The following is a 14,076-nucleotide window of genomic DNA, read 5'->3' as shown; positions in this document are numbered from 1 at the left end:
TAAATCTTTAAGATACAAACATACAGTTCTTCTTTGTCCTCCATGTTCCCTTGATGTTCTCAGTCTTTGATATTTGAGAGTTTTCTTGTTTTTTGGCATCAGCAACAAACTTTTCACAGCCAGACTTTTTATTCGTAAACTTTAAAAAAAAATCCCCAAAAAGTAATTGTTTGGTAAAACTATCATTTTATGCTTATAATTTTTAAAGAACTTGTATAAATGTTTTAATGCACAGGTTTATAAAACCAAATTTATTCCAAAAGAAATAGAGACCTATCTAATCAATAAAATACCACCGCGCAATACCACAAAGTGAACAGTTATGAGAGGCTTTATCTAATATCAGATAGTTAAAGTTAAAAACCACCAAAAGAAACACAATTGTGCTTTGTTGCCTTTATTGCTCTGCTGCCATTAAATATAATAATTTATATTGTGAAAGTTCAGAGTGAACCAAAAAGCACTACAGAGTAAAAGTGTGGTGGGATTGGGCGGGACACAGTACGTCTCAAATGAAGGAGACCCATCCTCAATAACTAATACTTCAGGTTGTTTAAACCATTTTCTGCACTGCTTTTAAATCATAGATGTCTTAAACCTTGCAGCATTTCTAAATATTTGACAATAGAGAGGTCACACACTGCAGAGTTTAATGCTATAAATGCTGTGGATATTGCTAAAATGTGCAATTAACTGTGCTATAAATTCACTGAAACAAAGCAGTAGCAGAAACACATTAGTGTAATTAAAGCTGCACCCCATGCTGGAGCCATAAAGGCACTTTTTTTTCTGTGTCGAGCCTGAAAAAAAAAGGCCGAGCCCCCGAATGAATGAACATTTGCAGCTTCATCACGGCATCCTCTGGAGGTTGTGTGAGGTCAGTGTGGCCGTCCTGCCATGCCTGCTGGGTTAATAACAGGGCCCGGCCTGGTGACGGCGCGCTGGCTGGATGCCCCCGGGCTGAGACGCTGTGTCATTAGCTCCCGGAGGTGATGAATGGCTTGTGGTCGGCAGCCTGCGCCTCAAGCTTCCCTTTGAAAACCAGAGGAGTTGGTATTTCGTGGTCGAGCGCTGAGATACGTTTCTTTTTACGGGCTTGTGGGACTCGTGTGCTATACTCAGAGATTCTGCTCCAAAATTACGCTTAAAGACAAGAATCTGTCGGGGAAAAAGCGGCAGGTTACTGTGATTTAGCAGTAAGTTTATTGAGTTTGCAAGGTTTATTGGGTACAAGTGGCAGCAACAACAAATACTGTCTGAAAGCAACAGCTCTGCAGTAAATAATAAACCTAATGCAGCCTATATTTGTAAGTTGTTGAAAAAGCAACAGGAGGAAGCTGATTTAACTTTACCTTCACGCAAAAAGAAAGGAAACTTGAAGAAATTTGAAATCTCATCAGATGTTATTCTTTTCTTTTCTTTTTAAAATGTATTCGATGCATGAATCCTCCTTTTTTTGAGTCAGAATTTTCAAAACCAACTTTTAAGATCTTGGATGAAAAGGGCAGGAGATTTGATGAACTGCAGCCGTTTCGGTGAATAGCAGCAGGCTGGCTCGGAGAGCTGCTCACATGGATCTTTTTAAAAAATCTCCAGCCTTTGTGGTGAACATGTTTCCCTTCTTTCATGAGATCTGATATTTTCCCAGAGACATGAATCCCTGCTGTTTTTACAAGTGTTTATAGCTCCTTCTTGATTTTGTGAGTGTTTCAGTTTGTGTTTGTTTTCTTTGTCTGTTTTTTTAACTTTTCCCTGTCTTTTTATGTTTCCTTGTTTAATGTGTTTTTTCTTTTGTTCTTCCTATTTCAGTGTTTCATCATAGCATCCCAGACCAGTATCCTCAGTAAAACATGTAAAATTTTCACATTTAAAATATGTAATTTAAATGTGTATATTTTATGCATTTTTTTCTCAATATTCATGACAAAAAACGTCCAACAGCATGACCTTAAGACTGTGTACAGGTGCATGTGCCGGACTGAGGCATGGTTGGGGGATGTGGTGATGAAAGTAACACGAGGGTATGCAGGTTGTGACCTTTAACTCTACAATAAATCAGCGTTGTGCAGTCAGTGGAGCGTGTTCTCGCTGAGCCATCACAATACGCGACCACCGCTGCCGGAAATCACTCTGCCTATTCAAGGTTAAATGTGTGTGAAATTGGAAATTTTTAATGCTTTCCTCCATGAGTTCAGCTCAGGATTTTCACATCAATCCTCTTCCATTTGAAAATGCATTTTATTGATTTATTTAGCTGTTATCACATCTTTTTCATTGAAAGTGCTCTAGTGTCTCCATTCATCTTGGACTCACTTCCTGTTCCTGTGCTGTTGTCTCCTCAGACATGTACAGATTCTTCCACTTCTTTGTGCTGCCTGTCATCTCACGTTGGCTTTTCCCACCCAAACTCCATCCGCCTCTGGTATGTCCACGGTTTCCTCTCGTCTCCTTCTCATAAAAAAAAAAAAGCGAGAATGGTCTCCAGGTTGAATCAGCAGGCTGACGGCCTCCTCCGCCCTCCTGTACCTGTCTCCTGCCTGCAGGTGATGCGCAGCAGCTCCGGGTGAAAATCCCCCACCCGGGGCCAATCGTCGCCCCACTGGGCAGCTCTATCTCCCTCCCGTGCTCGGTGTCCCTGTCCTCTGTGCCCGCCACCACCTCTTCCGCCCCCATTGCTCCGCGGGTGAAGTGGACGGTGGTGTCCGGCGGGGTGGAGACCCAGATCTTGGTGGCGCGGGGTCAGAGGGTGAAGGTCAACGAGGCGTACAGGGACCGCGCCGCCTTGCTCAACTACACGTCGTCCCCCGATGACCTGTCGCTGTGGCTGGGAGATCTGCGGTCCAGCGACTCGGCCCACTATCGCTGCGAGGTGCAGCAGGGCCTGGAGGATGCCAGCGACCTCGTTCAACTCAAGGTCAAAGGTACAAAGATGAAAGTCATGGATCGTTATTATTAGAACTAGCCTGGGGTGAAATAAAGGAAATGTTTAGATAAGTTTAGATCCATTTAGAGCCTCAAGATTCCATCCAAGTGAGCTGAAAGCAGGAGAAGAAGCAGATTTATGTCCGGTTGTTGTGGGTACGTTCAAATTGTTTTGTCATCGAGCTTGAATTAGTTGCATGAAAAGTAAATGTGAAGGTGTCAAAATCTGACAGAAAGAGAGTCACTGGTTATTAGCAGAAAGACTGAAAGGGTCTGAACTTCGCGGATATTAAAGCTGAAATTGTCGATTCATTTTCAGTTATTAAAACACCTCTTATCTGATCACAGGGAGAAATTAGTAAAGTAATCTACAGGTGTTTCTCTTATCTTTTCCCTTCAATTTTAAATCTCATTAAATCACTCACTGATATATTCATACTCTTCTTGAGTCTTCTTACTTTTCACCGTCATGCCTCCATTCCAAGACTTCATCATTAGTATTTTAATGTGTGTGACTCTGAATGCTGTTCCTCTGTTTGTTCAGGCGTTGTCTTCCACTACAGAGACGCTCTGGGTCGCTATGCCTTCTCCTTCTCCCAGGCAAAGAGAGCTTGTGAGGCCATTGGGGCACGGATTGCCACCGCTGACCAGCTGCTGGCGGCTTATTACAACGGATATGAGCAGTGTGACGCGGGGTGGCTGGCAGACCAGACCGTCAGGTACTTCAGTCTCTCTGTGTTGTCCTCTGTGTGTACCCATACAGAACAAAACATATGGAAAAACCCTTCATAAGGGTCGTGTTTGTCAGTGGATTGTTTTTGGTCTTTTTTCTTTGGAAACAACAGACTTTATTTTTTCACTCACAGCCTCTTGACATGAATTTGTAGTCACTGAATTCAGTTTTAGATATTTCTGCAGGTGAACTGACTGCGTGTTTTTTGCCTCTACAGGTATCCAATCCAAGTTCCCCGTGAAGGTTGCTATGGAGACATGGATGGTCAGCCGGGAGTGAGGAACTACGGGACGATGAATCCTGATGATCTCTTTGACGTTTATTGTTACGTAGAAGAAGTTTATGGTATGAATCTCTTCTGAATCTCAAACTGGTCCAAGTGTTGAGGCATATTATTCAAAGTTCAGCTAATTTTTTACTGAAGTGTGAGTCAGTGGGATGATTCATATTTAAGGTAGGCTGAGGTTAAAAAGGTTAAATGTGTAAAGCTCCATATAATTAAATCAATTTTGTTGTTAAAACCCCCAAACCTTCTAGTTCCTACAATGCAATTGATCATACACAGATATTCTCAAGATGTGGTTCATGAAATGAGCTGAAATGACGCTTTCTTCCCAGGGGAGGTTTTCCATGACTCCATCCCGCAGCACTTTTCATTCGATGAAGCGCAGTCGTACTGCAGGGCTGCCGGGGCAGAGCTGGCTACAACTGCACAGTTGTACTGGGCATGGAGTGAAGGGCTGGACCGATGCAGTCCCGGCTGGCTGTCCGACGGCAGCGTCCGCTACCCCATCATAGTCCCAAGAGACCGCTGCGGTGGGCCTCAGGCGGGCGTGAAAACTCTATACCAATTCAGTAATCAGACTGGATTCCCAGAGCCCACAAGCCTTCACGATGTTTATTGCTTCAGAGGTGAGTTTCTTGCGTTTCAGGAATCTGTTTACACAAAATGATATAGATTACTGCATTTTTTTTTTCCTATCTTCTATGAAAGTCTCATACTCTATAAATCTATATTTCCCACACAGAAAACAGAAACCCCTCCACTGACTCGCCAATGAGCCTCTTGACCACAGAAGCTGAAGACATGGGACAAGACATTGTTATTCTCGTGGAAAATGATCAAGAGCTTCATCTGCAGCAAGCGGAACACGTGGAGCGAGAGGCCCAGAGTGTGCTTGAATCTTTGCCATTTTTCACAGGCCGGTTTACTGAAGAAAACCTGGCTGATGCACAAACAACGGTTTCAACAGACACAACCTATTCTCCGCCCAGCACCACATCCACACAAGACTCTGATCGGTCATTTGACGAAACTCCATCGCCCACAGAAACAAGCTACGACTCACAGCCAATGAACAGCACAAAGAGCACAGAAACACTTAATTCAACCCAGAATGCTTCATTACTGCCTGATGTTCACAATGAGACAGACTCCCACCAGAACGTGAGCTTCAGCCTCCACCAAGCTGAGTTTGAAGGAACATCATATGAGCTTGAGCTGGAAAACCAAACTGTGGTGGAAACAAACCCAGAGGAGAGTGCTGAGCTGTCAGAACAGTCCAAAGAAATGCCAGACAGAAGCTTCAACAGCTCACAGGTCAATCACACGGAGACAGACAGCAACCGGACACAAGACGAGGCTTCTTGGGAGGTAGTCTCTCCGACCACTGAGGCTGCGCTGCAGGTGAAGCTTGATGAGGCAGCAGTCGAAGATCCGGTGCAGATGTTGCTTCCAACCGAGTCCTCAAAACAAGACGGAGTGCTCCTCACACAACCAGCACAAACCACCGACATTATGATCGAGGCACAAACTTCCCTGTGGACCCATATGGATGGATCTGGTGACACCTCTCCAGGTAAGTAAAGTCATGTTTCAGCTCATAACAATGTACAGATGTTCTCACAGATGTTTTGACAACTCCCAAAATCCTTTGTTGTTTTCCAGAGAGCGTCCTGGATGTGGAAGTGATCAGCATCCTCTCCACCTCGGACTCGGCCACTCCTGCCGTTAGTTCCTCTACGATTCCGTCTCTTTTGGCGTCAACCACTGGCGCTCCTGCTGAACCTTGGACGCCTCGTTCAGATCCAACCCAGTCGACTGACTCTCTGGGATCGAACATCCACTCCACTGCAACAGCACTGTGGGAGTCCTCCATGACTAGACAAGAGGGAAGCACAAGCTTAGAAACTGAAGACACACACCCCCTGGAAAGTGAACAAAGCCCAGAGGACCACATTGTTTCTGGAGAGAGTCTGTCTACCACTGAGTCTCCAGAGACCGTGAACGCCTCTCAACACTCGTCGACTGATCCCACTTCAGCACAATACCAAACCTCAGGATACAGAGTGGGGTTCGATATCCTAACCGATGTTTATGAAGAGGCGAGTGGACATGACAGTGATACATTTGGAGAAGACGTCAAAGTTATTCCGACTGCCGAAGACGGAATTACAGGTTCCTCAGTCCTCGAAGAAGTGACCAACAATTCTTTGTCTTTGGAAAATGAAATCCGAGTCACTCCAACCCTTGTCCCTGGAGAGGAAATCAATGATTCCTCAGTGGTTGACGACAAATCTGGTGAAACCTCAACCCTTGTCCTTGAAGAAGATGATGTTGGTCCAACCCATGCTGCTGAACAGGGAACTCCTGTTGTTCCAACCATTGTCTTTGAGGAAGAAAGTAATGTTTCCTCAACTCTTGAAGAAGAAGAAAATGCTGGAGAAGTCCTTATAAATGTTAATGTTACTCCAACTGTTAATGAGGATATTAACATCAGTCCAACACTTGAAGATGATGTTAATGTCACTGAAACCTTTGATGAAGTGATTGACATTGACCTAAATCTGGAAAACCAAGCTACCATTCCTCCAACAATCAATGAAGGTAGCAACATTACTCCAACATTTGAAGATGATGTTAATGTTACTCAAACATCTGAGGAAGCAGTCAATGTTGATCCAAGTCTGGAAGGCAACGTCACCGTTCCTCCAACCCTTGAAGAAGATATTAATGTTGCTCCAACCCTTGAAAACAACGTTAATGTCACTTCCAACCTTGAAGACATGGTGAATGTTCACCCAAACTCTGAGGATGAAACCAATGCTACTCCACAGACTGAGGACGAGTCTGACATTGACCCCGCCCTCACGGACTTCACTGTCTCCTCTTTGGACTCTCACACGTCAAACTGGGCTCCCTTGACCACCACCGCCGGACCCCAGGAGTCACAGAACGGTCTTGAATACAGCCGAGAAACCTCCACATCAGGCCTCGACTTCTTCCTGAGTACAAGGCCAACTGCTGCGTCGGCAAAGACGACCGCCACTGGCACCGTCAGGACCACCACGCACTGGTCCAGACGCTCCTGGAGCCCGGCCACCACAACGCAGAAGGTGACGCACACCATCCCGCCAGTGGATCACGGTCTGGCGGACTTTGAGATTAGTCTCACGCAGCCTCCCACCCTACTTATCTTGCCCAATGAACGGGCGGCTGTAGGTGGTACAGGGAAATCTTCAGGTAATGTTAAAGCCACTCTCATCAGCCTAACTGCCCTCTTCCTACTCGACGCAGCGACGCACTAAACTCCCCGGTCTGTCCTCTGCCCCAACCTGCCTCTGCTCCATTTTTCCCCTGTAAAAACACCCCTCCTGCTTTTCAAACGACTTCCACTCCCCCCCGTTTGTTTCACTTGTTGCCTCAACAAGTCCACTCCTCACCCCTTCTGACTCCTGCTGCTTCACCTTCAAATACTCCTCACTGCTCCCCTCGTGGCTCCCCACTCTACCCCCCCCCAAGATACTCACACTTGGACAGCTCCCATGTGACGTTTGTCAACAGTCCAGTCTTGTTGTGCATGATGATTTGTTTTTTTCTTCCAAAGATTGACTTCTGTGAAGTACTACAATACACTAGTATGTCTGACTGAGCGTTTTAGTGCCGCGATCATCTGACAGTGACAATCTTAGCTCGGTGAAGCTTACCTGAGTTTATTGATCATCACATTTAATTTGAAAATAATCCATCTCTTTACAAATTATTTTCCCTAAAAGTGGAAAAAAAAAAACATGTGGGACTTTTTTTTCTCATGAATGTATCAGCAATTGTGTTGAATGTAACAGCACTTACCAATGCAGCTGCAGTATTGCTCTATATTTAAGTGTTAACGTTTCTCTTTTTTTTTTGCCTTATGCTGCTTTTTAATATGGTATGAGAAGCACACATAGTTATTATCATTACAAGCACAAAATATGTTCAGTGCTGATTTGACGCTAGTGGCTGCGTTGAGCGACATGTTTTGAAATGTCATTTAAATGTTTACTCATGCACAGTCTGCTGTAGTTTATTCATGATTGTTCACTATTTGTATTGTTTTTAGGTCTAATACAGATAAAGTCAAATAATCTATAAGTGTTTCTTGTCTCGCCATCGCTTGATGAATGTGTCCCTTTGCTTTAATTTTCTTCAGCTTAGCTGTTCAGTTGAAGACAGCGATTCATCATATAGGAGCTAATTTCTGTCAAGAAGGAAAAAAGCAAAACAAAAAAATGAAAATAGAAAACTATTGATGATTTAACTTTTTAAAAACGGATTCCCAGGAATGGGTTTCTTTATCTTTTCAGTATCTTTCAGTCTACTGGGTGAAATTATGCACAGGAATTGAAAAAAAATAACTTTTAGTGACAGTATTTACTCACATTAAATGTCAGGGGCAGAGCCTTCCACTATCAAACTAAAATTGGTCGTCTTTATCTCATAAAATAACAAAATCATCTAAAAAAACAAATATAAAATCTGCACAAACTGGACAATGCAGAAGCCTTCTTTGCTGTTTAAATTTATTCACAGCATCACATTATATGTCTTCTAAAATTTCCAAATATTAACTGGACACACCTTATAAGTCAATGACTGAAAAAACACTTTTCATAAAGTTACTTTAAAACTTTTCACTATGACTTTTACAGCTGTTTTTTTTTCTTCTTTTTTTTTCTATCCAGTAATAACAAGACAGCCATTTTCATCTACAGCAAGAGATTCTCAAACATTGCTTCATGCCAAGTACTAATTTAAGGTTGGATGCTAAACTTCCTCAAGTAAAGACATAATCTAGTTAATGAGATCAGTAAACAAACAAACTAAAAAAATTAAAAACAGCTTTTTTGCTCTCTCTTTCAGTTACACTTAACATAAATTCAGGGATCCAAATGTTTTCTTTTGGTGTATAATAGCTGTAGAATCTACTCATGTCAAAAAAAAAAAAAAGCATAATGTCTTCTAAAAATTACAGAAAAGGCATCACTTTGACCCCCACATTTCTCCTGCAGCTGGTTACTGTGTTTTGGACTTATTTCATGCTACTATGAAATAATTCATTCATAGTAACTCTAGCTTCTTGTGAATATCACAGCCAGAACATACAGTGTGTTATTTCACAACAATGCAGACTGAACAGCTTTCAGAGCAGGTGGAAGAAAAAAAGGCCGCGAAATTCACAATTCGCTTGAAGTTATTGACTACAGACGATTAAAAATGTATAGATTTTTCTTTTTCTTTTTTTTTTTTAGTATTTTTTTTTTTTTTAGGTTTTTTTTTTTTTTAGAAAGGAAAGTTTCTCACAGGGAGTGATTTCAATAAAAAACAACAAATCATTATGTAGATGTGAAGGAACAATGTTTATGTCTGTCATTTTCACAACTTGAAAGGCATCTCAGTGGTTTCCACACACTGGAAACCAGCTTTTTGTAGAGTTTGGCGACACTCAATGCCAGTTTGTCATTCAGTACATATGATTCTCATTTTATTCGTCTAGAACAGTGATTGCCTTTTGTACACACGCACACACACACACACACACACACACACACACACACACACACACACACACACACACACACACACACACACACATCAGACCAGTGTGAGTGTAATGACAGAGGGAACCTAGCTCTTGTTTACAGGGTGTCAAAAGAAGCGAATAAACCAAGTTCTCTTGTAAAATGTATAATTCCAGCTTTGACACACATGAATTTATTATACCATCATTTTACAAATTTAGAGAATGAAAAGCGAAACTCCAATTTTCCATTTTGTCATTCAGGAGCTGTCCAGCTGTTATCTGGTGGTGGTCATCTCCCGGAAGTCACAAGATTGTTCCTCTTTACAATTAATAATGTAAATAAACATAATGTGTCATAATGACGAGAGGCAACCGAATCCTGACAGTAACTAAAGATTAAACGTGAATCTGAGAAATAAGAGCTGTACATGAGAAACTAATCAACATAGGTATTTGTGTAATGTTTAAAAACATGCATACTGCTGAAACTTCTAGATCAAGCGAGTGGCTTCAGTATTTTGAACATAGGAAAAGTGTTCAAAAAGAAATCACTTTCAGTAAGCAGTTTCAAAATAAAGCTCTGCAGGAAGTTAAATAACAAGCAGCACTGCAGAATAGGGTGTTTTGAGGAAAGGTCACAAACTGAGGCCCTGCAGGTCTGGAACTGTCCAACTCTGCTCCAGAAGGGTGTTTGTTATTTACACATCATCAGGTTTGTGATCCATGTCTGTATCACAATTCTACATTGCACATCAGATAAAGAACAAAACCATACCAGAGATGCATCGTCTTTGAGAAGAGGATCTGAGTTTTTCTGTTTAGGGTTTTTTTTTTTTTTTCCCTGCTGTGAGTGTGAAATTTTTCCTCTGCTGCCATCTACTGGCTCCTGTGGATTCTGGCGTTCTGTCTTTTTAAAATCCCCCTCTATTTTCTTTCAGAAAAATAATACTTTTAATGTTTTATTTTTATTTAGAAACAAATGGAACACTTATAATTTTGAACTGTGTAATATTGAGGAATTTTCTTCTTCTTCTCTCTTTTTTTTTTTTTTGCAGTGCTCTCAGCTGAGTCTGTCTTAAAACTTAAATTGGCCCTGTGCTGTTTTTTTTTTAGATGCGTGTCTGAAGGACCCCTGTCTCAATGGAGGCACGTGCACTGATGGAGGAGGACAGGTTAAATGTCTCTGTTTGCCAACATATGGAGGAGACTTGTGTCAGATCGGTGAGCTCTTTTTCTTTTACTTCAAAGACAAAAAATGTTGCTGGAGAAAAACAAAATCTACAGTGACGTCTGCCTGTTCATTGCTTGGTTCTTCTCTCTCCTCTCTTACGGTGCTTTTCAGACCTGGAGCAATGTGAACCGGGCTGGGATAAGTTCCATGGCTTCTGTTATCGCCACTTTGGCCAGCGTCAGGGCTGGGAGGTCGCAGAGCAGCACTGTCGCATGCTGGGAGCTCACCTGGTGTCCATCATGACCCCAGAGGAACAGAGTTTCATCAATGGTACATCTATCCTCAACCGATACTAACGTCTATCTTCATTTTATTCAATCACTGAAGGGCTTTATCTATATTTCCTTTTCAACAGACAACTACAAGGAATACCAGTGGACCGGTTTGAATGATAAGACCATTGAAGATGATTTCCGCTGGTCTGATGGAAACCCGCTGGTGAGGATTGTTTCCATTACAACAGGATTCACCAATGTGATCATAAATACAACTTACAGCTGGAGTAATACACCGAAAGCTAGATTTATCTAAAGACAAAGACTTTCTGTCTCACATTTGTATGAACACAGGGAATGTCTTCTGTGCATTTCTGTATTTACAGGCAACAATTTCCAATTACTACCTTATATAAACCCTACACTTTCTCTCTCCATGTATACAGCTGTATGAGAACTGGTACAAAGGCCAGCCGGACAGCTACTTCCTGTCAGGAGAGGACTGCGTGGTGATGGTGTGGCATGACGAAGGCCGCTGGAGCGACGTTCCCTGCAACTACCACCTGGCGTACACATGCAAGAAAGGCACCAGTGGGTAGCTTTAGTGAAAATGACCTCTTATCTCTCAGAACTGCTTCTTGAAGGAAGTTTTAAATTCTTGTGCAGTTGTTTTAAGCTAATAAAGCACTTTGCAATGCATATTTAAAATTTGAGGCGATGGGTAAAATGTCATTGAAAAACTGTATGTGATGTGTTGTCACATTTTATTCAATAAGTTTAATTTGATGGAAGAAGGACATTTCAGAAGTATTTGGACAGGTGCGCGACAGATGAACGATCTTTCAGCTGTTCTGAACGCAGCTGACTGGAGTTTGATCGTTTTCCCACAGCCTCGTGCGGTCCACCACCAAAGGTCCGAAACGCCTCCATATTTGGGAAACTTCGACAGAGGTATGAGACCAACGCAGTGGTGCGTTATCGCTGTGCAGAAGGTTTCCATCAGAGACTCAACCCCGTGGTGACGTGTCTGTCTGGAGGCATCTGGGAGAGGCCTCTGATCCGCTGCATCCCCGGTGAGACAGACACTTCAAACTATCACATTACATTACAATATATGAGATTATATAGATAACTATGTTAGAATCTTCAAAATACACTGAAAGCAGGAACAGACACACAAAACTGAAGCTCCACACATAAAGGATCTTATTTTTTTCCATTCAGAGGCTGGAGGACCAACACAGCACCCTGACGTGATTTCTGCGACTAACAACAACTACGCTGCGGCTGAGGAGGATGAATTTGAAGCGACGAAAAAGACACCGCAGTACTGGGACATCAAGTTTTAAGACTCCCTTTCCTGGTCTTATTTTCCTAATCTCTGCTACTGTAACGTCACGAGGTGCAAAGAACCGAGAGCTTTTACCAATGAATGCTCAAACAGGACAAACTTTAAAAACAGAAACACAAAGACACAAACTGGGGCTTCCGAGACACACAGAGCACAAACAGTCAAACATTCCCATTTCCTGTCCTTTTTAGGATGAATTGTAATGTACTTGGGAGATTTTAAATGCTAAAAGGCAGAAATTAAATGTACTTGTAAGTATGTGATGAACGTTTTTGTGGAAACACAAAAAGTTTAAGATGAAACAACATATCAACTCAAAATCAACACCTATTATTGTGTTTTTTCCATGATACTGAGAACCTTTTAACAACATGGTGCTAAAGTATTTGAAGCATTTAGTAGAAAACATTAATTGTTGTTACTGTGACATTTTCCTGTTTTATCAAAGAATCCCACAGCTCCAAAGTTCAGCAGATAGTCATGAAGCACTATACCTTTTTCACACCTGTGATTTCTGTCTACATTTTTCCTGAGTGAAACTTTACATTTCCGGCAGACACCGTTTTGTTCGTCAGCTTTATGTTGTAATAAAGTTTTGTAGAACAGAGCAAAGAATAAATCAGTATCTTACTTTACCCTCGGTGCTGTGTGTGGCCTTTGTTTCACATGTGATGAAAAAGAATTTTGTGTTTGTTAGTCAGCTGGTTGTTCATGTATCCGCTTCACGGGAGAAGATGTTCACCAGTTTCACTTTTCAGGCATCTTAAGAAGGATTTTTGTGATCTGTCTTTGTAGTATGTCACCTCCAAGCTCAGTGCAACAACTCCTGCTCAGCTGTATTTATATCAGTTTACAATCAATGAAACAGACATTATCTTCTTTTTGGGTTAAATACAATAACACTACAGTGTCACCGCTTTAAGCAAATTGTGACGTATGAATGTACTGGTAGCTTTTTAATCAGGGTTTTTTTTCTTCTTTTTTTTACTGACTTACATAGGCTATGGTGACGTAGAAAAAATTAAAATATATAAGATCACATCTTTCATTAGATTTCCTCAAATGAAGCATAAATTCATGTCTGTGCTTCTTTTTCTTTAGCTGTTGAATACAACAATATTGGAAGACCAAAAAGAATCACAAATTAAGACATGATTTCTGGGTGGTTAACTATATTTTTCACCAAGAGGTATCATTAAAAATAGCATGATGTTGAAACGGCACTGGTTTCTCCTCAAACTGTTCAAGCCAGTGAAAAAATATTGAATTAAATTTAGATGTTTTCCAAATATTTCATTTCACTAGAGCAAAATATGATATTTAAAACTGACAATAATTGGTTTTGATAAATTTATTAGTCATCCACAAATTGAGCTGTGTGACCCCTTCACTTAAAGCTTTGACCCCCATCCAGACAGCATGAACAGTGCCTCAATATTTGGCCAGTAGGGGGCAGTAAATGATTAGATAAGAGACAAAGTTAATAGGCTATTTTTTTGCTTGTGTATTACTTGAGGACAACATAGAAAAAAAAGCATAAATAAATACAGCTACGTATGTATATGCTAGTTTCTAGAATTTATGGATACCAAGTATTGCAAGTAACTACTGATTGTCATTTGGTAAATGTGTACATTGACCTCTTTTTAACTTATACAAATGTGTCTACAACAACCTACAAAGGATCTGAATTGATTCTTCTTACTGGGTATTTATTATAGTCATTTTTATATGAAGGTAGATATGAGGATTCGACATAAAGGCTGCTCTGTCATTTGAGA

At 41.4% G+C, this 14,076-nt stretch overlaps 1 protein-coding gene across 1 annotated transcript; it reads left to right on the top strand.

Moving 5' to 3' along the window:
* Positions 1–897: 897 nt before the first annotated feature.
* Positions 898–12,696, top strand: LOC115409747 (brevican core protein-like). Its single transcript, XM_030121022.1, has 14 exons — positions 898–989; positions 2,343–2,422; positions 2,544–2,921; positions 3,467–3,641; positions 3,873–4,000; positions 4,274–4,567; positions 4,684–5,514; positions 5,604–7,178; positions 10,612–10,719; positions 10,841–10,999; positions 11,085–11,167; positions 11,391–11,535; positions 11,835–12,017; positions 12,169–12,696. The coding sequence occupies exons 1-14, from the start codon at positions 898–900 to the stop codon at positions 12,291–12,293; spliced, it is 4,356 nt and encodes a 1,451-aa protein (XP_029976882.1). The 3' UTR covers positions 12,294–12,696.
* Positions 12,697–14,076: the final 1,380 nt, after the last annotated feature.

The sequence above is a fragment of the Salarias fasciatus genome, chromosome 22 (assembly GCF_902148845.1).
Source record: "Salarias fasciatus chromosome 22, fSalaFa1.1, whole genome shotgun sequence".
NCBI classification, from domain to species: Eukaryota; Metazoa; Chordata; class Actinopteri; order Blenniiformes; family Blenniidae; genus Salarias; species Salarias fasciatus.
The sequence above is the reverse complement of the archived record's forward strand: the minus strand, read 5'-3'. Positions and strand labels throughout refer to the sequence as shown.

Bases quoted from the DNA above. Each gene is read 5' to 3' on its own strand.
- LOC115409747 (XM_030121022.1), top strand. From the start codon at position 898: ATGCCTGCTGGGTTAATAACAGGGCCCGGCCTGGTGACGGCGCGCTGG. The intron at 990-2,342 runs GTGATGAATGGC...TTGTCTCCTCAG, and splicing joins TGTGTCATTAGCTCCCGGAG to ACATGTACAGATTCTTCCAC. The intron at 5,515-5,603 runs GTAAGTAAAGTC...GTTGTTTTCCAG, and splicing joins ATCTGGTGACACCTCTCCAG to AGAGCGTCCTGGATGTGGAA.